Source organism: Papio anubis, unplaced genomic scaffold (assembly GCF_008728515.1).
Source record: "Papio anubis isolate 15944 unplaced genomic scaffold, Panubis1.0 scaffold163, whole genome shotgun sequence".
Lineage (NCBI taxonomy): Eukaryota > Metazoa > Chordata > Mammalia > Primates > Cercopithecidae > Papio > Papio anubis.
In genome coordinates, this window is record NW_022161613.1 from 84,158 (window position 1) to 110,077 (window position 25,920).

At 41.1% G+C, this 25,920-nt stretch overlaps 1 protein-coding gene across 3 annotated transcripts in view; it reads left to right on the top strand.

Moving 5' to 3' along the window:
* LOC116268595 (actin-binding LIM protein 1-like) overlaps positions 1-25,920 on the top strand; it is a 114,063-nt gene that overhangs the window by 66,645 nt on the left and 21,498 nt on the right. For all 3 annotated transcript variants that reach the window (XM_031661458.1, XM_031661459.1, XM_031661460.1), the window contains 2 exons: positions 16,454-16,637; positions 21,001-21,110. In XM_031661458.1, the coding sequence (XP_031517318.1) occupies positions 16,454-16,637; positions 21,001-21,110 (294 nt within the window). The remainder of the gene's footprint in view (positions 1-16,453; positions 16,638-21,000; positions 21,111-25,920) is intronic.

The window sequence follows — 25,920 nt, forward strand, 5'->3', positions numbered from 1 at the left end:
ACAAGGTAGGGATTGGTGAGCAGAAATTGTGTTGGTGAACTCATCTCACTTTCTAAAATGCCTGACATTGTGGGATCTGATGGTTCATGAGTTACTCATCCATTTACTACATGTTTTATTTTGTGGTTGTTTTGAGATGGGGGGGTCTCACTGTGTTGCCCAGGCTGGTCTCAAACTCCTGAGCTCAAGTGATCCTGAGTAGCTGGGATTACAGGCACGTGCCACCACACCAAGCCCATTTACTAAATGTTAATTGAACACATACTCCATGCAGGACATTGTGCTAAGTGCTAATAATAGAGACAATGTACCAGGTTGTCAAAGAACTCCTGGGGTATTAAAAGAGACATATAAGTAAGCAACATTTATGAGACCAAGTAAGAAGTCCTGTGATGGGAGATGCACAGCATGCAGGCCACAGGGGAGATAGAATGGAGCTGGGGAGAGCCACAGGTGGAAATAGTGTGATAGAAAATAGAAGATTTAAGAGACAAAGTTAGGGTCGATAGAATTTGATGACTGACTGAATGGGAGGAGTGAAGAGGGATCCATGTGTCCAGCTGAGCTGCCTGGGTAGATAGATGGAGTTGCCACCAACTAATGAAATACAGAAGCACCTTGCAGGGCAGTGCTGGAGAAAGATGAGTTCAGTTTGGGGTATATTGAGGTTGAGTAACATGGTACCTCCAGAGTCCAGTAGGGCTCTGAGATAGTGGTCTATGTTGGGAAGAAGAATTTGGAAGCCTTTGGCATGGATAATGACTGAAGCTGTATAATTGTGTGTGAAATTTCCCTGGGAAAGAGCAAAAGGCAGGAACTGAATACTAAATGCCAGCATCTGAAGGAAGGAGAACCTAATTACCATTTGTCACCTCAGAAAATGTACTGGGCTGGTAATGAGATGAAGAAAGTGGTTTAATTGATGGATGGATTCTGTAATTAAATGAAAAGGAGATCCCAAAAGCTTATGGTATTTCTTGTAATAACCCAGTGGGAGTAGAACGTGACTGCAGGGTTCTGAGTGGAGCTATTCTATCTTCAGTGTTCAATCGCTTTGTTTTGCATCCTTGTGCATTACAGCCTTCATCCCACTAACTTAAAGGAGTTGTTTTAATGTGATCTGTTCATTCCGTCATGTCGTTCCAGTGATAGGTTTTTAATGTTTTACTTTGTCTGTATCATGGTTGTATTTTACACTGTATTAGAGAATAAGTAACCTGAAAACAAAAGAGAAGCATTCATCTCTATTTGGATTTGAATGTGTTGGTATTTGTGCAGATTCTTCTCTGGGGGAATTGCTTCTAACAAAAGACAAATTAGCACTGTCTGGCATTTCTAAGTGTCCCTTTAAATATGAATTACAGTTCGTTTTAAGTATACGTATATATTTTGTTCATTATTTTGATCTATAATTCATTATAATTATTGTTGTTTATCATGAGCATTTTTCAGGGTAAGGACCAAGATCTATTTTTTTTTTTTTTTTTGCCAGAAAGTTCTAGACCATTTAGAAAAGACCAAGGACCAAGGAGACTGCCCAGATAATCAAGAAGATTGTTCAGCCAAATTGTCTGTTTTCCGTGATCCTTTCCTGGGCTGTCCCATATATAAAATTTCAACAACTCATGTGATACATGTATTCACATGTGATACATGTGACATGTATCACATGTCCCTGCCTTATCTTTTTTATTTTACATCATTTAATGCATTGTATTAATTTATCTTCACCCCCTACTAGAGAGTAAGCTCTTTGAGGGCAGAGATTTTGGTCTGTTTTGTTCACTGTAAACCCAGTGCCTACAACAATGCCTGACATGGCAGGTACTCATAAGGTGAATGAATGAATGAATGAACAATAGCCATATGTTTATTTGGAACTTGGTTATTCATAAATTTTTGTTTTGTTTTGAGACAGAGTCTCACTCAGAAGTTCAGGGCTATAATGGACTATGATCGCACCTGTGGTTAACCACTGCACCCCAGCCTGGGCAACATACCAAGCCCCTCTCTCTCTCTTTTTTTTTTTTTTTTTTTTTTGAGACAGAGTCTAACTCCATTGCCTAGGCTGGAGTGCAGTGGTGCAATCTTGGCTCACTGCAATCTCTGCCTCCCAGGTTCAAGTAATTCTCACGCCTCAGCCTCCGAAGTAGCTGGGATTACAGGTGCGCACGGCCATGCCTAGCTAATTTTTGTATTTTTAATAGAGATGGGGTTTCACCCGGTCTCAAACTCCTGACCTCAGGTAATCTACCTGCCTCAGTCTCCCAAAGTGCTGGGATTACAGGCACGAGCCACTGTGCCCAGCAAAGACCCTATCTCTTTTTTTTTTTTTTTTTTTTGAGACAGAGTCTTGCTCTGCCGCCCAGGCTGGAGTGCAGTGGCGTGATCTTGGCTCACTGCAAGCTCCGCCTCCCGGGTTCATGCCATTCTCCTGCCTCAGCGTCCCGAGTAGCTGGGACTACAGGCGCCCGCCACCTCGCCCGGCTAGTTTTTTTTGTATTTTTTAGTAGAGACGGGGTTTCACCGTGTCAGCCAGGATGGTCTCGATCTCCTGACCTCGTGATCCGCCCGTCTCGGCCTCCCAAAGTGCTGGGATTACAGGCTTGAGCCACCGCGCCCGGCCGACCCTGTCTCTTAAACACACACACACAGACACACACACACATACACACATTGTACAGCTATATAAAATTTTTCTTTTTTAGTATCTTTGTTCTATAAGCTTTTTTCTATCTTTAAAATTTGTGTTTTTAAAACTTTTAAAACTTTTTTTGTTAAACTAAGACATAAATGTACACATTATCCTAGGCCAAGACGTCACTAGGTAATAGGAATTTTTCAGCTCTGTTACCATCTTATGAGACCACCATTGTATATGTAATCTGTTGTTGACTGAAATATCATCATGCAGTGCATAAGTTAAATATACCAAATTTGAGAACCATTGCTTTGTTGGACATAGGGCAGGAAGTTTCTAGCTTGAATTGGTTGTGGGGTGATGGAGGGGGAAAAAATATAGGTCCACAAAAAGGACAAAAGAAAGAGTATTTCAGGCCAGACGCGGTGACCCATGCCTGTAATCCCGATACTTTGGAAGGCCGAGGCGGGCGGATCACTTGAGGTCAGGAGTTCGAGACCAGCCTGGCCAACATGATGAAATCCCATCTCTACTAAAAATACAAAAAAATTAGCCAGGTATGGTGGTGCATGCCTGTAGGCCCAGCTACTTGGGAGGCTGAGGCAGGAGAATTGCTTGAACTCTGGAGGTGGAGGTTGCAGTGAGCTGAGATCGTACCATTGCACTTCAGCCTGGGAGACAGAGCAAGACTCTGTCTCAAAAAAAAAAAAAAAAAAGAATATTTCAGCTACCTGTTCAGTACCATCTAGATAAAGGTTCTCTGATCATGGCCTTTGTGGCCTAGGAAATTCCCTGGAATTGGGCTTTTTTTCAAAACAGTCTCATTAAATGTAGAATGTAGGTAGGAGACGCTCAACTAAAGAATAGACAGAAGAACTCGTGCTCTACCCTTCCCTGACTGGCAATGGGGATATGGGAAACGTCCTGGTATCCAGGTGTGCCCTGTGATTCTGAGGAGCAAAGGAGCAAGTGTGAGAAACTCCCTATCATACAATTTTTCTGCACCCAGAAGTTCAAAGCTGAAAATTGAAATCAAATGATCATCGATGATGAAAACCCTGCTTAAGCTAGGGGCATGTCATAAATTCTGAGTGCTCAGGCCCTCAAAAATAAGTTATACATAATCAAGTTATATACAGATCTCTGCCTTCATAGGGATATTAATCAGACATTCAAATGGTCATATAAATATAATGGGTTGAAAGGTATATATGACACGGTACGTACACCTGAAGAACCTGTGAGCTGGAGAGCAAGGTGCTTACTAGTGGAAGCATAGTTGGTAGCAGGAAAGGTGCAGGTGAGCGGTTCAGACATCAGGTGCCAGTGAATCAGAGACCACTTAGAGCTCAGTCTCACTGGTCTGGGGATGTTGCCAAGGAGGGAACAAGATTTGAACATAAACCTCCAGAAAACTGAAAAACCTTCCCGGGACTAAAGAGGGGAGCATGGTAGGCATAGTCAGGTGTGGGGGCTACCTTGTTCAGGGCAGTGGGTGGTGAAGACACAGGTGTGGCTAGAGTTGACAGTTACCTTAATTTCAGCAAGCAGAATTTCTACTGGAAATAAATGGAACCGCGATGCTCCTATTGTCATTGAAAAGATGGCGCTTTAAACATTAATTAGAATAACTTTATTCCCTTTCAAAAATGGAAGTAGTTTTATGTGTTATTTATAGCCATATTCTTTTAAAGAGGATTCTGAACACTGGGCATCTGAGGAAAATTAAAAAAAAAAATTCAGATCACCTAAGCTCTTCTTTCAGGGTAGCACTGGCAGAAATCTTTATATAGAATAGAATAGAATGATGTTTTCATAGAGGCTGTTACCACTTAGCAGGGTGCGTCTTAACTATGTGTTAGAGGGTATGGCAAATGATACCTTTTGATAGGTTCTTTAATCCCTTGCTCCTCTATCTGTAATTTTCAATTCATCAAGACAGCCCGTGAACATCAGAAGTATTTTTAAAATGCTAATCTAAAGTTATTAGAAAATTCAGATTGCAACGAGTTGGAATAAATTTTTCAAGAATTAGCGTTTTTAAAGATTGTGTTCTGTGAAAGGCTTGGGAAAAACATCCCATCTCCAATAGTACTTTCCATTTTTGCCATTTTAGGCTAAGATGTTTACCAGGTCAGGATCATTCCATGTAGGACATGTGAACTTATGAAATGCATGGATATTTGTGGAGTGAAATGGATGAAGATTGAGGGTAGGCAGTTGAAGTTATAGATTAAGGGTTTTCTGTGTTTCATTTTTTTTTTTCAGGTAAAATTGTATTATCTAATTCCTAAGTTACAAGAACTAACTATATATCATTTCTGAAATGGAGTTTTGGAAAGTAGTTAAAATGATGAGTTTGGTCTTCCTTTCATTGCAGTGTAATCCCTGGGATTTCACCTAGATATTTAGGTCAGGAAAATAGCATGATCACATTGTCCATACCCGCAAGGATGAGTGGCAAAAATGGAAAGTACTGTTGGAGATGGGCTGTCCTGGATAGGTGTGCCATTTATTCTATCATAAATATTTCTGAACCAAAGAGATAGAATAGCTCTCTTCAGGAGCCTACTCTCATTTGCAATTGCCTTCAAGGTTAGAGTTTATGTAACCTACATCTCTTAGTACATGTAAAACAAATGCTTTCCCATTTTATCCTCAGAGGGAAAAGAGTTGATCACTGATTTCCTTAAAAGAACCCATAATACACTTAAAGACCATCATTACCCTGACTTTTTCTTTGGTCTAATCCTATCTACTTTTTTTGAGTGCTCCTTCTGAGCCCTTTTATTATTCCTGTTGCTACCCTGTGATCCCATTCTAGTTTCTTCTCATTCCCCTTAAACCATGGTGCACTTAACTAGTCACAGTCTTGTTCTCTGTAATCAGGGCCTTCTTAGTATAGCTAAACACAAAGTAGTGCATGACCCAACCCTATACACAGTACATGTGAATGGAAATTGTTTCTTATGTTGTTGAGTTGTGGTCAATTTCAGTTGCTGAAAGAGTTAAGAAGAGCCTTAAGAGACTAGAGCAGTTGGAAGATGAGTGAAGTTTCTACCTTGGCACCACTATTTTGATGTCAATTAAGTAGTTTCAGGGGCAAAGATGGAATTACTGGTTCTAAGTCATGCAGAAACGCCCCTTACCTGATGCTATGCCAGAGGAACTTAGCTCTGGACATAGGATCCAGACACCAGCCTGATTTAAAGTAGTATGAAATAGAGGGGAAAGAAAAATAATTGTCCATCTCTGTAAGTATTGTGGAAGACATAAAATAAGCATAAGAAGTGGTCTTTGCCTTCAGTAAGCTTACAGATGAGATGAGGAGACAATCATAGTGACAGTGGATGGAGTATCACAAGAGAACATATTAAAAGCCAGATGTCAATCATTGTTCTGTGTCTCAAGGATGCAGAGCCCTGGGGGACTGGAGGAGGCTGTCAGCTTTGCCATGAGGGCGAACCTGAGAGGGACTGGGAGCCTGGGTGAAGTTGGCATCACCATGGTGGTGAAAAGAATGTTAGTGGGGTGCTGAGGAGATGGACTGGAGTAAAGTGCTGGTGTTGGGGAAGAGTCAGGTGAATGTTTGGAAGATGTCGGGGGCTTCTATGAAAGATCAAAGCATTTGGCAGAGTGGAGCAGGAAAACCTGTTAATGGAAGCATCATCTTTATCATATTAATTTGGAAGAGATAAGCAGGGGAGATTGGGCAGTGGAGAAACTAGAGGAAAAGAGCCTATTAGGAGGGATAATAAACCCCATGCTAATGGCTTCCTGTGGTTGCTGGTAGAAAATGGCAATGTATTTGTGCCTTTGTTTTTTATAAGGTCAGTTTATAGACACACATATAGCTATGGCTGGGGCTGTCTCTTGTGCCTGGAATTTATAAAAGGCAAAGATACATGACCTTGTATGTATCTGGTCATCTATGTGTGTATGATCATGTGTCTGGAGGCTAAAAAAGGGAAAGGAATAATAGAGAATGTAGACTTTAATAAAACTTACATTTGAGTCCAAAATTCAAATGTGTGGCCTAGTTTGAGATGTAATTCCCTGGGGTTGGCAAGGTCGTTTCTATTAAGCATAGCCAGCCATTCATTTCTTTCTTGTGCCTATTTTCAGCCCTAATGCCGGATATTAAAGTAATCTGTGCTATGGTAGAAGACTTTGATACTTATTTTTCTGTTATGGGCCAAATCTTAGAAAGCAAAAAGCAAAGTGAGTGAGAATATTTATTTCTGAATGATATTGTTTCTTGAGCTGTTTATCATTAATATTGTTTGCACATGAAGTTCTACAAGTTAAACAACAAGCTTACTGTGTAGTCAAAGATTTTATTAATAAATAGAGGTTTCAAATGATTTATTTCCAATCAAGTCTCTTTACTTAGTATTGTAAATTCAAACTCTGCATTAAATACAAACTCTCAAATGCCTTGCTGTGGGGCCCGTTTCATCATCTGGTTGAGCTTGTAACTATCATCTTTCCCAGAAATGGTAACTGATTTTGATGTGCATTTAGAAGTTAATGTGAAAAACTCCTAAAATATGTTTTTTTGAGGCTTAGTATTTGCTTTCAGAACAATGCATTAGCAAAAGATATTTCTGGTGGGAAGCTGCCCCCTCACATTATTGTTGATGAGTCTCTGCTCGCTATTTTCAGCTCTGGGCTACAGTGGATGGTACTTTTGAGCTGCCGTGTGTGGTACTCTCAGCTACACAGTTCTGGGTTTCAGAGCAAAAATGGATTAACTCAGATCCCACACTGTAATGGAATTTTTGGTGGTTTGAGAAGACATTGTGTCATAGTCTACTTTTGTATTCTCTAGGAAGATAGGGTTTGATGAATAGACTAACATCTTGGATGAAATAAAACTTTCAAAAAATTTAGTTGGAGGACAGAGGCAGAGGATGGGAAGCATTTGATATTCGCAGTGTTAATTGAGGTGAAGTGCTTGAGAGTTCTGTACCCTGCATCTGCTCCAGCCCAGCTGTAGCACTTGACAGCCTAGGAAGGTGCAGGGATGGTGTAGTCCCAGGCAGAGTGGAACAGGACTTTCTTTTCTTTTCTTTTTCTTAATTTTGACACATATTTTAGATTCAGTGGGTACATGTGCAGGTTTGCTACATGGGTGTATTGTGTGATGCTGAGGGTTAGGTTCCTATTGAAACCATTACCCAGGTAATGAGCATAGTACCCAATAGGTAGTTTTTCTACCTTTCCCTGCCTGCTCCCCGACCCTTGTATTCCCCAGTGTCCATTGTTCCCATCTTTATGTCCATATGTACCCACAGTTTAGCTCCCAATTATAAGTGAGAACATGCAGTATTTGGTTTTCTGTTTCTGCATTAGTTCACTTAGGATAGTGGACTCCAGGTACATCCATGTTGCTACGGAGGACATGATTTCATTCTCTTATAGCTGCACAGTATTCATGGTGTATATGTACCACATTTTCCTTATTCAGTCTGCCATTGACACGCACTTAGATAGATTCCATGTCTTTGCTATTGTAAATAGGGCTGTAATGAACAGATGAGTACATGTGTCTTTTGGTGGAACAATTTATTTTTCTTAGGCTATATCCCCAGTGATGGTATTGCTGGGTTGAATGGCAGTTCCATTTTTAGTTCTTTGAAAAATCTCCAAACTGCTTTCCACAATGACTTAACAAATTTACATTCCCACCACTGTGTGTGTGTGTGTGTGTGTGTGTGTGTGTGTGTGTGTGTGTGTGTGTGTGTGTGTGTTCCCTTTTCTCCACAACCTTGGAGCATCTGTTTTTTTGTTTGTTTGTTGTTGTTTCTTTTTGACTTTTTAGTAATAGCTGTTTGGACTGATGTGATATGGCATCTTTTTGTGGTTTTGATTTGCATTTCTCTGATGATTAGTGACAGTGAGCATTTTTTTCATATGTCTGTTGGCCTCTTGCATATCTTCTTTTAAGAAGACATGTTTTTTGGCCACTTTTTAATGGAGTTATTTGGTTTTTTTGCTGGTAGAATTAAGTTCCTTATAGATTCTGTATAATAGACTTTTGTTGGATGCACGGTTTGCAAATATTTTCTCCCATTCTGTAGGTTGTCTGTTTACTCTGTTGATAGTTTATTTTGCTGTGCAGAAGCTCTTTAGTTTAATTAGATCCCACTTGTCAATTTTTGTTTTTGTTGTAATTGCTTTTAAGGAGTTAGTCATAAATTCTTTGCCAAGGCCGATGTCCAGAAGGGTATTTCTTAGGTTTTATTCTAGAATTTTTGTAGTTTTAGGTCTTACCCTTAAGCCTTTAATCTATCTTGAGTTAATTTTTGTATCTGGTGATAGGTAGGGGCCTAGTTTCATTATTCTGCATATGGATAGCCAGTTATCCCAGCACCATTGATTGAATAGAGAGTCCTTTCCTCCATTGCTTGTTTTTGTCTACTTTGTTGACGATTAGCTGGTAGTAGGTATGTAACTTTATTTCTGGGTTCTCTATTCTGTTCCATTGGTCTATGTTCTGTTTTTGTACCAGTACCGTGCTCTTTTGGTTACTGTAGGCTTGTAGTATAGTTTGAAGTCAGATAATGTGATGCCTCTAGCTTTGTTCCTTCTGCTTAGGATTGCTTTGGTTATTCAGGCTCTTTTTTGGTTCCATATGAATTTTAGAATAGATTTTTGTAATTCTATAAAAAATGATGTTGGTAGTTTCATAAGAATAGCATTGAATCTGTAGATTGCTTTGGGCAGTATGGCCATTTTAACAAGTTTGATTCTTCCAATCCATGAGCATGGAATGTATATTTTGTTTGTTGTATCATCTGTGATATTTTTCAGCAGTGTTTTGTTCTCCTTGTATACATCTTGAACCTGTTTGGTTAGATGGATTCCTAGGTGTTTTTGTGTGTGTGGTTATTGTAAATGGGATTGCATTCTTGACTTGGTTCTCAGCTTGAACTTTCTTGGTGTGTAGAAATCTACTGATTTTTGTATATTTATTTTGTATCCTGAAACTTTATTGAAATCATTTATCAGTTCTAGGAGTCTTTTGGTGGAGTCTTCAGGGTTTTCCAGGTATAGAATCATATCATCAGCAAAGAGAGACCGTTTGATGACTTTTTTTCCTATTTGGATGCCTTTTATTTCTTTCTCTTGCCTAATTGTTCTGGCTAGGACTTCCAGCTCTGTGGAGTGGTGAGAGTTGGCATCCTTGTCTTGTTCCAGTTCTTAATGGAAATGCTTCCAGCTTTTGCCTGTTCAGTATGATATTGGCTGTGAGTTTGTCTTAGACAACTCTTATTATTTTGAAGTATGTGGAACAGGATTTTGGCCTAAGGGTAAAGTAATACATCTAGAGCACATGGCCCTCATCACTGGAAATGAGGGGGGTGTAAGACAGGTCCCAGAACTTTCATGGGGCAAATTCAGAAGGGCTCCTTGCTGGACGAGTTTTCCTAGGAAAGAGAAGAAAGGACCCACCCAAGGCTACTGGCACCCCAATTAAAATGCTCATGTTGCTCAAAACTGAATTGAAAACATTGATCATGTTTGCTTAGCATCCCTCTGTCTCTTACTGGTTCAAATTGATTAAAACCTGTATGAGAGCAGTAGCACAAGAAAGAGATGTTCAGTCTACTGATATGGATGAAGAAAATGTCTTTCACATTTTGCCTCCAAACCTACCACTGGGTAGAGTTTTAGGTATGACCCATTCTCTTAAATGTTTGGCAATATGAACTAGTGGACAGGCAGATGGAGTGTTGCTGCAATGAATTTGTTGAAGCATAAAATGTTACTACTGTTTTTAGAAGGTTGAAGAAATAGTTGCTACTGCAGCCCTGTTCATGCCATTAAAATACTGTTCTGTTTTCACCCTTATTGGACACCCCCATACTTTGTTCCCCTGCTGTTCCATGGTATTTTTACCACATGGGCAGCTCTCGTTACTTTTTAAAAATGATTTCAGCTTTTAAAATATGCCTGTTACTAATTTTGCAACTTTTATATAAAATTTCTTGGATGTACATGTTCTTCTTTAGTAGTTGATTGTATTCAGTGGTTTCTAGAGAATGAATTCCAGAGCATAGCATTCACAAGGCACAGGACTTTTTGTAGCCAGGCTTTGGTGATGGCAAAACAGGGCAGGATTCAGTTGGGATCTTGAGTGGGGAATGTTTTAAATAATTGATCAGAAGAAAGCAATTAATCTCTTTCACTAGAAGCCCTATTTTTTAATGAAAGGAATCTATGCTTTTCCCTGGGTGTATGTTAACTGTCAGCTAAAGATTAATGGAGCACCCAAAGTAAAAATCTAAATATACCCTACTGAAGTTTGACCTTACTAATTGAGTTGTTTATGATCATTTAGATATGAACGTTTTGCTTTGTACCATCAGTGAAGAGTATTTGCTAAGTTGTTAATACCAAACAAACCAAAGCTTTTGTTAAAAAAAAAAAAAATTAATGTTAACCTTTAGATATTTTTGGTTAAAAAGAGTAATGCCTTTGTCAAAGTATAATTTTCAAATAGTATAGGACTCATACAAATCTGGAATGAGCGTGTATCAAAGATTCATTCAACTTATTAATGACAGAACCAGCAGGATGTTAAAGTTGGTTTCAAGGAGAAATAAAGTTGGGTTGGCTGGGTGCAGTGATTCATGCCTATAATCCCAGCACTTTGGGAGGCCAAGGCAGGAAGATCACTTGAGGCTGAGAGTTCAAGACCAGCCTGTGTAACATAGCAAGCAACCAGCCTGTCTATACAAAAAAATTAAAAATTAGCTAGGCATGGTGGCACACGCCTGTAGTCCTAGGCTACTTGGGAGGCTGAGGCAGGAGGTTTGCTTGCACCCAGGAGTTGAAGGCTGCAGTGAGCTATGATCATGCCACTATACTCCAGGCTGGGCAACAGAGTAAGACCTTGTCATGTGTATATATATATGTGTGTGTGTATATATAATTGAAGGAGTGGGTTATAAAGACATTCAGAAAGGAATGTCAGAATAAGATGGCAGCGCTAGAGGTAAAAATGATTCATGGTTCAACATGATGATAAAACCAGATAGAAGTCATCTGGATCTCTACAGGACAAGAATAAAAAGTTAACATTAACTTCTAAAGTCTGGGCCTTTCATCAATAGGAAAGGGCTTGTCCAACACAGATCTAGTCCCCCCGGATAATGAAATAATCCTTGCATGAGCTGTTAAATAATGCCCCAGTACGACATTTAAAGAACATGCCTTCTTCCCTTTACCTTGTTTACAAGTTTTGGATAATTTTTCTTAACATTACTATTACTAAAGATGAACTTCTATTTATATGAGGAACCTAGAGGAGTTAAATTCATAGAGCTAGAACGTAGAATGGGGTTGCCCAGGGCTGGAGGAAGAGGGAACAGGGATTTTAATGGGTACAGAGTTTCAGTTTTGCAAGATGAAAAGAGTTCTGTGGATGGATAGCAGTGATGTTTGCACAACAATGTGAATTTACCTAATGCTGCTGACCTGTACATTTAAAAATGATTAAGATGGTAATTTTTTTGCTATATGCATTTGGTCACAATTAAAAATAAAATTACAAAATAGACTGACACATAGGTATATGAAGAAAAAATTAATAATTCTTTACCCTCCTGAGAGAACCAATTTAATGATTCTGTTTATGTTAACTTACTTTTCCTAGTTCATAAAAACATAACTAGACTTATCTAAAAATGGGATTTCTAAAATTGTTTACTCTGTGACATTTGTTCTTTTCTCTTAACAATATATCACAGACAGATCAATGTCTGCAACCTAGAGGGCTGTCAATATCCACAATCCAGAGGGCTAAACTCATTCTTTTTAATAGCAGCTCCATAGACTGGACATAGCATAATTTATTCAACTGTTTTTCTACTAATGAAAGTTTAGATTGTTTCCTGTTGTTTTTCTTTTCCTGCCAATACAAATGTTGTTAAAAAAAAATTGTTTTACTACAGCAGAGCCGTAGGCCAGGTTTTGAGTAGTGACAGCAAGAAGGCAGAGGAGGGAATGGATCAAAGAAACACCTCATTGGGTCAGGAGCAGTGTCTCACACCTGTAATAACGGCACTTTGGGAGGCCAAGGTGGCGGATCACCTGTGATCAGAAATTCGAGACCAGCCTGGCCAACATGATGAAACCCCATCTCTACTAAAAATACAAAAATTAGCCAGGCATGGTGGCAGGGACCTATAATCCCAGCTACTCGGGAAGCTGGGACAGGAGAATCGCTTGAACCCAGGAGGCAGAGGTTGCAGTGAGCCGAGATTGTGCCACTGCACTCCAGCCTGGGCAATAAAGAGTGAAACTCCATCTCAAAAAAACAAAAAACAAACAAACAAAAGGCCACGCGCAGTGGCTCACACCTGTAATCCCAGCACTTTGGGAGGCTGAGGCGGGCGGATCACAAGGTCAGGAGATCGAGACCATCCTGGCTAAACATGGTGAAACCCTGTCTCTACTAAAAATACAAAAAATTAGCCGGGTGAGAATGGCGTGAACCCGGGAGGTGGACCTTGCAGTAAGCCGAGATAGTGCCACTGCACTCCAGCCTGAGTGACATAGTTAAAAAAAAAAAAAAAACAAGAAAGAAAAGAAAAGAAAGAAAGAAAAACACCTCCTTGGGGGGGAAATGGGGAAATGGGTTGGATTTGGATTTGGGTCCAGTTGAAGATGTTGGTGTTGGCTGGGCATGGTGGCTCATGCCTGTAATCCCAGCACTTTGGGAGGCCAAGGTGGGCAGATTGCCTGAGGTTAGGAATTCGACACCAGTCTGACCAACATGGTGAAACCCCATCTCTATTAAAAATACAAAATTAGCCGGGCATGGTGGTACATGCCTGTAATCCCAGCTACTCGGGAGACTGAGGCAGGAGAATCTTGCTTGAACCGGGGAGGTAGAGGTTGTAGTGAGTCGAGATTCTGCCATTGCACTCCAGCCTGGGCAAGAAGAGCGAAACTCCATCTCAAAACAAACAAACAAAAACAGAGAATGTTGATGTTGGAGGTTGGATGCAGCTACCATTTTGATGAGAAAGGGAATAGAGAAAGAATAGCAGAAGGTTTTATGGGAGATGGCAGAGAAACTGTGAGGAAAGGGTGTGTTTGGAAAATGCCAGGTTTAAGATAGGCATGGGTTCTGCCTGTGCCCAGCACACAGGCAGATTTAGTAGATTGAAACAAATCAGGCTCTAAAACTTGGGGAAGACATCACCAAGAGAGATCATTGATTTGAGCATCCCTCGCATAAAGTCATAGTTGAGGCTGTGAGAATGGATGAGATCTGTTCCCAGGGAGGCCTTACATCTTAGTGGGAGAAGATGGCACCCATGGGAGTGACCTGCATTTAGGGGCCTGGCTGCTGAGCCTGAGAAGGAGTAGACAGAGGAGAAACAGGAAAGTAAAGCCTGGGGTGGCAAGAGAGGGAAGAGTCTGAAATGATATGGCAGCTGGTCCATTCTCAGGAAATGTAATAATGTTAAGTATCTTTTAGGTACTGGCATCATAGGCTCCCCTTCTCACTGCTTGTTGTATATGCCTTTAAGAACACCTGCCTCTGGGAGTCGCATCAAACACTGGTTTCCTTGTATAAACCACCAGAAATAATGGTATGGTTTGGTAAGCCACCTTGAGCACTACTTTGAATTCAAGGAAAAAGGCAAATCAAATCATAATAGGCACAGTTTGAATGTAGCTTGGCATCTCTCAATAGTGTTAAGAATTCATTTTTTAAGGCTATGTTATGTTCACAGAAACTAGGACTTTATTAATAAAGGATACTATATGTCAATTTCACAAAACCATGTGATCTGGAAAAGGTTACAGAGAGGTGCCCTAAGAAAGCAATAAATACAAAGAATTTCTAAAACGTTTAGAATTAGCTTTGAAACGATCTCAATCTATTTTTGTGTATTGCCACCAGATTACCCTATTGACACCAGATCTTTGTATAAAGACTCTGCATTTTTAAGCCGTAATTGACTGGAGGAGAGAATTTAGGGAATTACCAGTAGTCCGAATACATTGTTTTGTTGCTTCTCAGGGCTTTGAGAAATCCTAAGTTTGGAAAAATAACTGAGTCGTTAGAACTTGATGTCACTGAGGAGTGAAATCCGTGGGAACCTGCCAAATTTCAGGGAGGATTCAATTTATTTCAAACGTTGTGTTTCCTGTTTTATATTAGATACAATTAGTTTCCTGAAGAATCAAAAGAAGACTCTCACCCCTCAAATACCTTGCCATCTTGTAGAAAAATCAGATCTGCACATAGACAGATATTGAAGAAAACACTCTAAGGTTCTGTGACCCTCTACCCCTAGACTCCCTATTGTTGCTGAAGGAATTTGCAATCTGAATGAGGCCAGTCCACACATGGGTTCTCCTGACCCACAGGACTCATCTGGGGAGGAAGAAGCAGGTGGGAGAATAGTGGAGGCAGAGGAGAGGTTGGCAGGTGAGAGGAGGCAGCAGGTGGTGAATGAGCTGTTTTCCAGATACTATGATCACAGGAGTATTTATAGGGTGGTCAGTTTCAGGCGTGATGGACTCAGGCCATAATCTTGGGTTACTTAATTGTAAATTGCAGAGAAGAAGGTCATAGCTGTGGAGTGTTGATCTAAACAAAGACCGATGAATCCACAATGGAAAACTTGTTTGTGGGTTCCATGTCACCTTGAATGTCTTCCGTGGCTTATAGTCAGTGAAGAGTCCTGACTGAAGGTGGGGGGGGGGGTGTCGTGACTTTCATCAGAACCTTACTGTTGCTCAGCCCTAGTTCATCTAGATGCATTAAGGAGTCATGGGAACTCAGCAGATGAACCCTGGGAGCATTTGAGCAGGTCCTTAGGAAAGCAATTTACTGATTGAACTCACCTTGTCCCCAACCCAACTGAATACCAAATAATCAAGAAGAATCCTGGATTCTTTGCCTAAGGAATTATAAATTGGAATCAGCTGACCTTGGGGAAAGCGAGGTTAAGGTCAGAGATTTCCAGCTTGGGCTGTTGCTTCTCAGCCATTTGTCAGAGAGAGAGATTTATTGTCAGGGACTGCTTTAGGCTTTATTTGCAGACAAGTTGTTGTGACCTGCTCTGGTCTTGTCTGAACACGTAGACCAGGCCCAAGCTCCCACTGCCTGTTTGCACCATCTCCCTAATCCACAGCTGCACAGTCGGAAAGAGATGCCAAAATCCAGACACAATAAAGCATCCAAATGACAGGTCTTTCCTCTTTTGCCTGTTCATTTTTTACCTCCCTATAATATATAAATAATTGGCTTATTCTGTTTACTGCACAAAGAGAAAATGAAAGGTCTGAATTTTTCATAGCAGTGGGAAAGTAGTTCCAGAGTGTGAAAAAATATAGCTACTGGAAATTTCAGCTACTGCCTTTGGTATAATGGAAATTTATTACTCAACTCCGTAACAATCTTGGCCCAAACCATGCAGTTGTGTGGGCAGGCAGTGGGCACCCTTCCTAAATAGCACACTGCCAGGGACACCTTTGCTCATATTTGAGACAGCCCGAACCAAGGGTATCTTTCTATCAAAGACTGTTTGATTATTTCAGAATTTTAGACATATCACAAAAGCCATTGAGACCTAGCCAGTGGATTTTACTTGTATGAGATATTGCATAGCTCCCAAGGGGAGGGTCAAAGCCCAATAATAAATAGCTCTTTGTACCAGTCCCCTCCCTAGCCCCAAACCATTGAGATCATAGGGTAAGCAACCAGTTAGTACTCAGGCGAAGGCAGTGCTGCCCGGCAGTGTGGCAGATGATGACCAGATGTGAACTTGTCATCTACAGTGTGTGGCTGTGACCTGGCACAAGGAGGCTTCTTCATAAAGAACGGAGAGTATCTCTGCACCCTGGACTACCAGCGGATGTACGGGACACGCTGCCATGGCTGTGGGGAGTTCGTGGAGGGCGAAGTGGTGACCGCTCTGGGCAAGACCTACCATCCCAATTGCTTTGCTTGTACCATCTGCAAGTAAGTGAGCCTATCTTTCCAAAGCCTCCAGCTTCCTTCAGCAGAGAAATGCTGGTTTGGGCTGTTAAAGCTTGGATTATATACCTTTTGTCTTCAGTAGCACATAGTCTTGTCCTTAGATTTCTTTCTTACTGTACTATCAGTCCTAGTAAAAAAGTAGATTAGTTGGAAACCATATGCGTGATGTCCTCTACAAAGTAATATGACTGATTTTTAGTAGATTGAAACTAATTCTGAAAGCAGCTCCGGGTCTCAAAACATTTTGGAGCAATAAAAACATCAAGGGGAAATGGCATAACTGCTTAGAAGGATAAAGCTTATTTGGAAGTATAAATTCCTAGGCATGTATGTATGTTTAAAATGGTCTCTTTCATTATAATAGGGGGTGGCAAACTGTGTCCCGAGGGCTGAATTAGGCCTGATACCTGTTTTTGTGGATAAAGTTCTATTGGAATGCAGACACACCCACTTGTTGTGTGTGGCCTATAGCTGCTTCCGCACTGCAACAGCAGAGTTGAGTTGTTGCGACAGAGACCATATGGTCCACAAAGTCTTAAAAAATGTACGATCTCATCTTTGGGGGAAAATATTTGCCAACCCCTGCTCTCTACATGTGTGTCATCTACCAAGGTTGTATCTTAACTGTGCAAACCAGCTTGATTAAAATGATCAGTCAGGCTGGGCGTGGTGGCTCACCCTAATAATCCCAGCACTTTGGGAGGCCGAGGCAGGTGGATCACCTGAGGTCAGGAGTTTGAGACCAGCCTGGTCAACATGGTGATACCCTGTCTCTACTAAAACTACAAACAAAATTAGCCAGGCGAGGTGGCTGGTGCCTGTAATCTCAGCTGCTTGTGAGGCTGAGGCAGGAGAATTGCTTGAACCCAGGAGGCGGAGGTTGCAGTGAGCCGAGATCGTGCCACTGCGCTTCAGTTTGGGTGACAGAGCAAGACTCCATCTCAAAAAAATAGAAATGTAATAATAAAATAAAATGATCAGATATAACAGAAGAAAACTATGTGAAGTGTGAATAGGAAAACGTGGGGCTTTTTGTGGTTTTTGTGTTTTGAGGTCTGCATGTTATAAAACTTAAGATAGGTTTGATTCCTATAACTAGGAGACTCACCACCAAGGGTCAGCTGCTTTATTGATCAATTCTAATTTGGCAGTTTTGCAATCCAGTGCCTTTTCAAGTGGTGATCTATTTGCTATGCCTTCTAAAAACCCCAGTTCAGAGGAGACATGTTGCCGGTTTTTCAGCATTTTATGTTTCTAAGCCAGAGAAATGTAAGCTCTAGAACGGAAGATTCAATATTGTATAATTAATTAACAAGATAATACTGATAAATAAATCATAATAAGACACAAAACATTCATAATAAAATTATTTAAATAACTGTATAGCTATGTGTTAGCTCATTTCTCCGTTTCATTTTTTAAAAATCATAATTTAAAAATTCTGGATGAATGAACTGAATATTGTTCTGTATTTAATCAAAAGCAAAGTTCTGCCCTGATTTTTACCTTTTCAGGCTGTGGCGCACAGCCTGGTTAAGAGTCCCAGGCTGGCATGGAGCTCCAAGTCCTAGTCTTACTTCCCAGGGTGAATTGAGACCTGTGTGATTTAGCTTTTTCAAGACAGTTGCCTCCGCCTTAGAATGAGAAGCTGTGAACTAGATGCGAGCGATTTTTCAAGCCTCGCTCATCACTGGAATCTCCTGGATGGGTGGGAGTGGACTAGAGGTGGGAGTCTCTCTAAAAAGATCAATGTTTAGCTTATTTTTCCCCCAAAACCTGCATGCTAATTTAGTAGTTTCTGGAGGGTTCTCATGTATGATGTCACTCAGCCAGGTTGGAAGGCCCTGTTCCCAGTAAACTCTAAGAGCCCTTCTGATGCTGACCCTGAGAAGTCGTTGCTTTGAAGTTGATATAATGATAGACAAAGATTTATTGACTATCTCCCTGTCCCTGGACATTTGAGCCAGCAAAGGAGCACTTACTACTACTGCCTCTACTGCTGCTGAATGACAATGATTCTGCCTGAATTGGGGGCCTCCTTTTTAGCTGAGAAGTTATATTCATACAGAAGTTAATTTCACCCTCTTAGCAATTCTTTGAAGGGAACCAGGAGTTAATATTTCTATTTATGAGTCACTTTGAGGCTCACCGTTTAAGGGAGATTCCCAAGTTAATGTTAGAACTCAGGTTTTCTAACTCTAAATCCAGGTCTCTTTCTATTATAAACATTCATGCAAATAAAAGAAGGAAGTTGTCCAGTATGGGTAGAGGATATAGGGAGGGAGGAAATTCCTGAAAAGGGCCATTACAAAGCAACAAAACCCACACTTCAGAAGGCCCAGCCCAAGTTGAGAATCGAACTCTGGCTTGTCCCTTAGAGGATCCACGTGGAACTCCGGTCTAAAAAAATAAGCTTGGATGGGAAGGAAGGCTTGGGCTTGGGTGGGGTAAGCGAGGTGCCTCTGGGTATGCAACAGGTAAAGGGCACTTATTCTCAGGGTCAGTCACGGAGCACGAGGGCCTATTTAAACATTGTGTCCAGGTCCACTCCTGGCCTGGTCGGAGGCCACAGAACCTGTGCGTGTTGTGTTGAGTGGATCCTTAACTTCCTGACTCCCTCCTTACAGAACAGATTTAAGACTTGTTCAGGTTTAGCTAATGAGTGTGAAGCAGTAGGGCTACTGGCATCCAGCAGAGAGTGATTTTTGATTCTTAAAAATAAAGCAAGTTCTAAGTTGGTGGATGCCATCTGCACCTGCCTATGGCTTGATCCCCCTAGTTGGTCAATCCAGGCACGTCACTTCACCTCTCCAAGCCTACACTGTACTGCAGAAAGTGACACAGCACCACAAGTGGAGAGGACACCACCTCTCCTCGGGACTTCTAAAATGTAAGAGTGTAAGCATCTAAAACTCTCCATGATGACTGGAGCCAGCCACATTTGTGGGGTTAAGTCCAAATTTACCTATATGTTGTTTATTACAGTTAATTGCCAATTGTTAGGCTACTGAGGGGCAACTTAAAGGGAATGTAACAGCCGTGGAAATAAAAACGAATGTCAAAAAGCTGGTACTTGCTCTTAAGTATTTGCTTCTGACTCAGATTTGCGGTGATGTTCAGCTTGTGAGTTTCACATTTCCTAATTGACAACATCACACATTTGAAAAATCACGTTGATGAAGATTATTGCCACATGGGCCAAGGGCAAGTGCGTGGGCATGGAAACTGTCATTGATGTCTTCATGTCATTGATGTCTTTAAAACTGATGTCATTGATGTCTTTAAAAAAGTCATTGATGACTTTTTTAAAAGGCTGTCTGCCTGGTGACCTGGGAGAAGAAACTGATCATCTACATGCAGAAGGCAATATTTTTGCAAAATATGCTGCTATTGATGAATACCTACTATGAAGAGAAATTGTCTTTCTGAAAAGAAGCTAATATGAATTCTTAAACAGATATTTACAGCCTGGGCCGGGTGCGGTGGCTCAAGGCTGTAATCCCAGCACTTTGGGAGGCCGAGACGAGCGGATCACGGGGTCAGGAGATCGAGACCATCCTGGCTAACATGGTGAAACCCCGTCTCTACTAAAAAATAAAAAAATTAAAAAAACTAGCTGGGCGAGGTGGCGGGCACCTGTAGTCCCAGCTACTCGGGAGGCTGAGGCAGGAGAATGGCGTGAATCCGGGAAGCGGAGCTTGCAGTGAGCTGAGATCCGGCCACTGCACTCCAGCCTGGGCCACAGAGCGAGACTCCGTCTCAAAAAAAAAAAAAAATTACAGCCTGTCCTATTTCTCCCAGTTTAAAAGGGACTGGGTCTCCAGCACCATGAAACATTCAGCTCACCCATGTAGATGTCCAGCACAAAGTCTAATTCTGCATAATCATCACAGAGGTCTAGGCACGGTCCCAGGGAACTGAAAGACCTACTGCTTACTGCTTGACCGGTAGCCAGTTCTTCTGGGGTGGGGCCTTAAGCTTCACTGGGAATTCATGGTATTTAAAGTATTTTTTCGTGAAGGACTTTCCATTTGGAAACTTACTGTTCTGTGTGCCCTGCTAGATGACTTGCTGGAACATCCGTTCACTAATGGAGGTAAATCATTCCATTTTACTACCTGGTTGCCCTTAGAACTAGTACATTCCCCTTTCTTCTCAAAATGAGGCACATTTATTTGTTTGGACTATCTCCAGCTGGCTGGGTTGGTTATGACTGCATTTCAGACATGTTGGCTGCTGCTTCTCCAAGAAATAAATGGGCACGGGAGGGCAGCAAGCAGAAGGAGTAAGGAAAAGGAATGAAATTGCTGCAATAACCTTGAGGGCGATGTCTTTCTGCCTCCAGACGCCCGTTTCCACCCGGAGACCGAGTCACATTCAATGGGAGAGACTGCCTTTGTCAACTCTGTGCACAGCCGATGTCATCCAGTCCGAAAGAAACCACCTTCTCCAGCAGTAAGTGCCCCGGTGACCCACTGACATGAATACCTATGCAGTCCAGAGGTAGCTCAGGCAGGTGCCTTCCTTTTTGAGAAACCTGTTAGCTGGAAATGAGATTCATCTATCTACTTGAATAGATATTTCTCCAAAGATGAGATTAAAATGGCCAACAAGTACATGAAAAGGTACTCAATATTATCAGTCATCAGAGAAATGCAAATCAAAACAATCAGAAGATACCAACTATACCTGTTAAGATAACTATTATAAAAAAGACACGATATGACGAGCGTCAGCCAAGGTGTGGAGAAAAGGGAGCCCTTGAACACTGTTGGTAGGAATGTAGATTATTAATGTAGACATTATGGAAAGCAGCATGGAGGTTCCTAAAGAAATTAAGAATAGGCCAGGTGTGGTGGCTCATGCCTGTAATCCCAGCACTTTGGGAGGCTGAGGTGGGAGGATTGCTTGAGCTTCATTTAAAAACAGCCTGGGCAACATGATGAAATCCCGTCTCTACAACAAATGCAAAAAGTAGCTGGGTATGATAGTACATGTCTGTAGTCTCAGCTACTTGGGAGCTTGGGAGGCTGAGATGGGAGGATGGCTTGAGCCTGGGAGGTGAAGGTTGAGATTTCAGTGAGCTGAGATTGCACCACTGCACTCCAGCCTGTGTGACAAAGCTAGACCATCTCCAAAAAAAAAAAAAAAAAAAAAAAAAAAACCCGAAAAATAGACTGCCATGTGACCCAGAAATTCCTTTGCATACACAAAAATATTTAATATGTGAAAAAGATTAAAGTAGGAATAAAATTAAAGCAGAATAAAAGAGCTACATTTATATGGGGCAGAGAAGGCATCTCTCAAATATGACACCTAAGGAGAGATTTGAAGGAAGTGTGGGAACAAGCTGCACATATATCCGGGGACTTGTCATTATTTACAAGGTCTTGTCTGACCTGTCAGAATCCATAGAGAACCTACTTACCCCAAAATAAAAATAGTGGCCAATTGCACCATTTCTTCTGGAAAATACCATCGAGTAGGTCAGTTAATACACATTTTAAGTTGATGCATTATGAACTGTGGGCACCAAGCAAGGAAACTCTACTCCCATCTTTTTCCTGGGACATTAGGAAGTGAACTAGAAGTTTGCCGTGGTTTCTGTGGCTTTTGCCAATCCTTGGGAGATTTGGAATAAACCTCTTTAAGCTCTTAAGTGAGTCTTAATACGTAAGAATGATATAAACCACTTCTGCACCAGAGAAATTCAGTGCAATTTATAATAGTGATTCCAACTCTTCCTATTAAAGTAGAAATCTTATACTTATTAAAAATAAGAATGTTCTGACTAAAGCATTTGCATAAAAATTGGATTTTGACCATTGGGAGGAAAGAAGAAAATACACATATTAGCGCATGTTATTCAGCACACATGACCGGATCCTTGGCATGTGAATTTATGTGACCTGCCAACAAATAACAGCAGCTTGAATAGGATGACAGCTACAAAGCAAGGCACCATCCTAGACCCCTTGTAGGGTTTCAAGTCCTTCACCATTCTTGCTACCCTGCCTCAAATGCAAGAGATACAGTTAGCCTCAGGTCACTGGGACGGTAACCTCCAGTGGGAATCATCACCCCATTATTTGGGAGGGCTTGCTTTGAAAGTACATTACCAAAAACTTTGAAGGAATCTTGTCTAGTTAATGAAAAAAGCCCCTGTAATCCCAGCACTTTGAGAAGCCAAGACGGACAGATCACGAGGTCAGGAGTTCGAGACTAGCCTGTCCAACATGGTGAAACCCTATCTCTACTAAAACTACAAAAATTAGCTGAGTGTGGTGGTGGGCACCTGTAATCCCCGCTACTTGGGAGGCTGAGGCAGGAGAATCCCTTGAAACTGGAAGGCGGAGGTTGCAGTGAGCTGAGATCACCCCACTACACTCCAGCCTGGGCAACAAGAGCAAAACTCAATCTCAAAAAAGAAAAAGAAAAAGAGGCTTTTATAATTTTTATGAGTTCCAGAATACGGTGATAGCTGGAACAGAGAATCATGTCCTCAAGGCCTATCATGGGATTGACTGTGTCTTCATTGTGAAGTCCTTTAGTCCAACTATGTTTTTTGATAGGTGGGGAAATTGAGGCCCATGGGTGTACTTAAGATCACATAAGCTATCTAGTAAGATAGGGTCAGATGCACATCTTTTGGCTCCTGGTTTTTTGCTTGCTCTCTCTTTCTTTTTTAAATCTAATACTCTTCATTGTTTGGTTTAAGAAATAGAAGCATGATATCTTTTAAGGCTTCCAACCCTCTCTGGCTGTGTAATTTGGGAACATGTTTCCTAGTCACCGTTCTACCAAAATGTTAATTCTAATTTTTATTAAATTTCTTTATCTATATTTTCTGTTTTTATATGACATACATGTTATATACACGTAAATGAAAATTATAAACATAAAAATATAATCTAACTCAAAGCCATTGCATGTTTAATATTAGATTTAACCATCATTGCTTATGTGCAAATTGTTGGGCCAAGTCGTATTTTCTCCTTTGCTTCCAATGGATGGAATCCCATTTCTATGCAACTGCTTTGGTCAGGACATCTTTATTTTTAACAAGTATTTGTCTATTTAAATAAATACTCTAAAGGCATTTATGGGGTATGTGGGTGTCTATAAAAAAGAAAGCTCTTTTACATGGATACACACTTGCAAATTACCCAGACTAGACAGGTACACAAATATTAGAGCAATGGGAATTTCTGGCAAGTTTCAAAAATTCATTGGAGCATAATTAGAAAATACTTGTTTGCTGTTTGTGACTCTTCAATAATTGCCCTATACTTTAAAACTAGCCTGTGTGGTTTTAGTTCCTTTTTTATGACTTTTTAAATTTTTGTAATGTTTTTAAAAAATTCCAGGGTACATGTGCGGGCTGTGCAGGTTTGTTACATGGGTAAGCGTGTGCTGTGGTGGTTTGCTGCACCTATCAACCCATCACCTAGGTATTAAGCCCAGCATGCCGTAGCTCTTCTCCCTTTTTAAACTTAGTAAAGCTTCCTAAGTGGAAGTAGAAAGTAGCCTTTTTAAAGTGTGAATCTCTCCCTTGATAATGTTCACAGACTCGGCGAAATCTACCAGAAAGCCAAGGCCAAGGTCCTCTTTTTCCTTTGAAATATTCTGTTCAGAAATGAGAGTGCTCTTCTGAACCACAGTTTTATTTCACATTCTGTGACTGGTTTCCCATAATCTCTAAATAGGAGAGGAAGACAGCAGATAGGTAGAGAAATACAAGCAAAGTGGATGGAGTGGACGTTTATATGAAAGAGTCTCTGACCTTATTGAGGAAAGATGCAGCCTTTTTCTTTCAGCTGCTCAGCAGCTGCCATGTCTGTATTGTTCTGCTTTAGGAAGAGCTCCCACTGGAGTGCTCTGTTCAGTGCTTCCTCCACCTTGCAGTAACTCTTCTAATCTTGATATCTATTTTATTTTCCTCATCAAGCACTCACATAGTACTTATGATACATCAGGTACTGTGTAACTGGTTTACATTATTAACTCATTTAATCCACATAACAATCCTATAGCTTGGCACTAATACTATCCCCTTTTCAGAGAAGAAGAAACAAAGGGCCATAGAGGTTAAATAATTTGCCCAAGGTCCCACAGACAGTATCAGAGCTGGGATCTAAACCCAGGCGATCTGGCTCCTGATGCCGTGTTCCTGTCCCTGATGTTTCTTTGATGGTGTAAGTATCACTCTCTGATTTTCAAAGATGTGACTGCTGAGCCTTGGAGCAGTGGCGTATTCATCTGCAGATTATCCAGGTGCCCTGACTCCAAGAGCTGTGCACTTTCTACATGTCACAGCAGCTTCCCTTCAATCTTATATGAAGTTTTGGTGAATGGAAACCACCAGACAGTTTTTGTTTTTGTTTTCGAGACAGGGTCTCACTTCGTCGCCCAGGCTGGAGTGCAGTGGTATGATCCTGGCTCATTGCAACCTCTGCCTCCCAGGTTCAAGCGATTCTCCTGCCTCAGCCTGCTGAGTAGCTGGGATTACAGACATGTACTGCCACACCTGGCTAAGTTTTGTATTTTTAGTAGAGATGGGGTTTCACCATGTTGGCCAGGCTGGTCTCTAACTCCCAACCTCAAGTAATTTGCCCACCTCAGCCTCCCAAAGTGCTGAGATTACAGGCGTGAGCCACCATGCCCGGCCAGAACCGTTAGGAAGTTATTCATAGAAGCAAACAACTTCAATGAAAGATTATTGCCTTGAATTATTTAAAACTGTTGCTGCATCCAGACTACTGCAATTTCAATCCAACAAGCAATAAACATTACATGAAAGCAAGATAGTAGTGAAAGTTAGCACACAGGGTTTTGATGAACATTAACTAGATTGTTTTATTAGCTGATTCATACTTTTTTAAAAAAGTATTATGTCCAGAAGACATGCTTTACCAGAAGGTTAAGTACAATCTTCAAAAGCTTCATTCCACTCTCTTCTTTATGTATTTACCAGTAACGGAGCGAGGGGCTGGATTCCCATGGGTTAAGGAGTGATGTCAGAGAAAGTCTGTGTGTGGCAACTGAGAGTGTAGGGAATCGGGTTTGGGTTGTCATTTCCTACAGAGCTCTTATGTATTTCAGACATCTGAGCAGGAGTGGGCTGCTGTCTACAGTCACACTTTCCATGTCAAAGGGTGTCTGACTAGTGTCTGATAGCATGTGGGTTTGCGGGGATTGACAAGATGAACACCCACACAAACACATGCAAACTCATCTTTCTCTTTTCCCTCCTCTGTGTGCAGCA